Consider the following 3856-nt stretch of genomic DNA (forward strand, 5'->3'; position numbering starts at 1 on the left):
AATCCACCAACTTCAAGACGCTGAAAATAGTATTGCTATCAAAACTTGTATTTTATGCGTGTTGGCAGGCAGTTTGTGATGAATGTACGCCAAAATAATAATGCAAATACTTACAGTATATATATATATATATATATATATATATATATATATATATATATATATATATATAAGAACATTAAATTAACGGGAATAACATTCTGAGTGACTGACATCAAAACATTGTATACATTGTTGATTTACATAATTATTGGATTTGGTTTAGACCCTTGAAGATTATTTGAAAACAAATTAATTTATAATGTTTAAACATATGTAGTATTTCTTTTCAAGTTATTAATTTTGTTTAAATGGGTGGAATATTATGAAAAACAGTTATTGTATCCATTCTCAACGACCCTCTAACCCGCTGAGTTGTAACATTCAGTCGGTTTTGGATTATAGTCTCCTCCTTGTATTTTCAATGTGTTCACTGGCAAAGTTTGTTGAAAGGTATACCTCCTCTAGTTGAAACAGCGTTCATTGATTGGTGTGTTTGGATGCCGCTCAGCATAAAGAAAGCAGGCGGGTTTGTATTTATTGGTTTGTGGTGAATTTACTTTGACATGACACAGAGAGAGGAAAACAGCACCGTACGAAAGCTTACTTTATCACCACAGTAAGTGCATTTTAAACCAAATGAGGTAACCGTTTATATTTTTACAGCACTTAATACGTTAAACACCAACCGCAAGAATGTATTGTGTGCTTAAATTTTGTAACTCTAAATAAATTGTAGCTGAAGTATAAAGCCAATGTTTTGGGCAAGCGTTACTTTCTTGAACCAGGCAAATTTCTATTCCTCAAGTAACTTACTATTAAAAGCACATTTTGAACGCAACACGGATGTACATCTGATAACATAAAATGCAGTCTATGAACCTTTTAGATTACATTTTGTATACTGTGTACTTTTAGATCTGTAGATGTATTCTATTTAGCTAGCTAGTATTAGGCTGTTTTCTTCCAATGTTGATGTTAGAAGCGTGTTACATTACTAGTCAGTACTCTATCCTTTTCACAGACAACAACCTTCGTCATCCTGGATTAATTTACAGTTCAATTAAATTAGTTAAGGACAAGATCGCTGATCATCTGTACCAGGTAACTGGTGCGCTGAAGTTCATTACATGTTTTTAATTTTGAAAGCGATGTGTAGAGAAGTCTGACGAAAAGAAGTTGAAAGATAAACAGTTAACACTTACTCTGTAGGTGTAGGTTATGCTTAAAATCTGACTACAAAATCTGTGGGTAACGCTTTAATAAGACCAAAAGAAGAATATGGTTGATGTGTTTTCTGGTCGGACGCTTCTGAATAAGGATGGGGATTCAGTGGACCCTGAAGAGGCTCTAAGAAATAAAGTGGTCGGCCTGTATTTCTCTGCTGGTTGGTGCCCTCCTTGCAGAGATTTCACGCCGATTCTCTGTGACTTCCACACGGAGCTCGTTGAGGAAAACGACCCACCTGCCCAGTTCGAAATAGTTTTTATCTCTTCAGACAAGACGGCAGAGGACATGGTGGAGTACATGCATGATCTGCACGGAGACTGGTTGGCGCTGCCATGGAGTGATCCGTATAGGCAGTAAGTGTACACTTTCATACCTGACATTTAGAAAACGCTTAATACAAGTTTGGAAGTACAGTGCAGTAGAAATCAGTTTCAACGGCCAGCTTTAGCGTAAATTAGATTTTTTTTTCCATAAGTTTTTTAAAGACACACATCTGAAACACAGGGCGTGTTGGATCTATGTTCATTAGCACACTGGCACTTCACATTAACTGTATTTACAGTTTTTGTAAGGTCACGGCTGTCCATTACAGTCTAGCTTTTAAAATAAATGCCATGTGTGCCTACCTAGGTGTCATTGAAAATGTAAGGATGATATTGTGTATAGTAGCAGTATTATATTCATAATAGTTGACTTAAATTAGTATATGAGTCAGTCATTTAAAAAAAACAGAACCCATGCAATTAGATGCATGCCTATAATGTATTAAATGTTGTCAATCTCACTGTCAATGCTAAATCTCAAGCATGTAATCCCTGAGATGGATTTACCAGTGAGCAGGAGGATGATAGGAAATGTAGTTCTGAGAGGTCCATGTGAAGCAATCTTGAGGCAGGGAATGCAATTTAAAAGTTTTTAAAAAAATGGGCAAAATGTAAAAAAATAAATAAAATTAAAACAATACACACACCTTACGTAAACAGTTGTAGCAACACATGGGAACACGTAACACAATAACATAAAAAGGTCTGTATGTGCTCTTTAAGATTCAAACACTAATGGAATTAAGTCTAAAAATAGGTTCAACCCAGATGCCTGCATAGAAAGCAGTGGGTGACACGTCCGAGTTTAGTTTTAACATTTATGGAATCACTAAACATTGAACCCTTTTGAGCAATAAAGTGTATATTTAAACATAAATAAATAAATAAATAAATTTTAAAAAAAATAAAACAGGTGTGAAGAGATACCACATTCTTGTATTTAAAAAAAGGAATTTAACTTAACTGTTTGGATTAAACGTTTTCTTCTCTTACAGTGAATTAAAAAAGAAGTACAACATCACAGCCATACCAAAGCTGGTAATTGTGAAAGAAAATGGAGAAGTCATTACTGATAAAGGCCGAAAACAAATCCGGGATCAAGGATTAGCCTGCTTCAAAAACTGGCTGGACGTGGCAGATATTTTCCAGAATTTTTCAGGTTGAACATAAGTTATGGTATGAGTTAGCTCTGCAGCATACTGAGAATGTACATTTGCGCATTGTTTTAACACATCTTTTTTTTAATAGACACCTATGCAAATATATGACAAAACATTTAGACATGTTTAGATTATTATGTAATGTATTTTTAGATACATGTGCAAAAAGATAGTCCAAAGAGTTTTGCAGAGGAATGTATTTATGTATTAAATTATATATGACAAACATAGACAAAACCTATATTTGGACTTTGGCAAGGACTGTGAAAAAAGTTAGTTTCTATTAAATGAGCCTATTTCAAATGTCTCATTTATATTGATTTCCTTAGCTAATCAAACATCCAGCAGTCTTAATGGAATTCAGTGGATGGAAGATAGATATTATCTTCTCATCAAAAAATGTAACATTTAATGTCAGTCATCTAAGCTAAAATGCTCTTGCCAGTCCAATGCCAGATGTTACTGACATGTTTTTAAGGTCGCCCATTGCAAGGAATGAGTAATTAATGTATAGGCTAGTTGTAAGAAAGCTATTGGCATCCGTCTATCTGCTGGAATTAAATGTATTGACATAATGCAGTAGCATGGCATATATTTCTTTACAGGTACATAGTAATAAAAATACTTCCCTTTTTTGTATTTAGTTATATGTAAGATGAAACAAATGTATGATCACCGGTACATTTCTTGGTACTGCTTTCCTAATAATATTTGTAGCCACCAAATGTGAAAAACAAATCTTTGGAAATGTTTTTTTTTTTGCTGCTTTCAATAAATATAACTATTTATTTAAACATGCAGTTGTTGTTTATAGTCTTAAAGCAGTCACACTGCACAATGGTACGACAGAGTCACACTTATTTTTAAATATGAATAGGCTATAATATACTAAAGTTGGTGTAAAAAATATATTTGAACCAGTCTGGGTGGTAGAACATGGTGTTGGTTTGATTTAGAGATTAAACTCAATTGACGGAAAACCTAACCTAACCCCACTTACAGGTTTGTGTTGATGGTGCACTGAAGGGCATACAGTGAACCGCAGTCTGGGTTTGCTTTTGTTTTGGAACAATTCAGTCCGATTAATTAGCTTGTGTTCAGTTA

General features: G+C 34.1%; 1 protein-coding gene across 2 annotated transcripts; it reads left to right on the forward strand.

The window, feature by feature from the left end:
• Positions 1-530: 530 nt before the first annotated feature.
• On the forward strand, positions 531-3535 carry LOC117962602 (nucleoredoxin-like protein 2). Of its 2 annotated transcripts, none has more exons than XM_034920088.2 (3): positions 531-658; positions 1064-1622; positions 2588-3535. In XM_034920088.2, exons 2-3 carry the CDS (start codon positions 1321-1323, stop codon positions 2754-2756), a joined length of 471 nt encoding a protein of 156 aa, XP_034775979.1. In that variant the 5' UTR covers positions 531-658; positions 1064-1320; the 3' UTR covers positions 2757-3535. The 2 variants fall into 2 exon arrangements, with proteins under 2 accessions (XP_034775979.1, XP_034775978.1); XM_034920087.2 differs by having other exon boundaries at positions 579-683.
• The last annotated feature ends 321 nt before the right edge of the window (positions 3536-3856 follow it).

Source organism: Acipenser ruthenus, chromosome 2 (genome assembly GCF_902713425.1).
Source record: "Acipenser ruthenus chromosome 2, fAciRut3.2 maternal haplotype, whole genome shotgun sequence".
Classification (NCBI taxonomy): Eukaryota; Metazoa; Chordata; class Actinopteri; order Acipenseriformes; family Acipenseridae; genus Acipenser; species Acipenser ruthenus.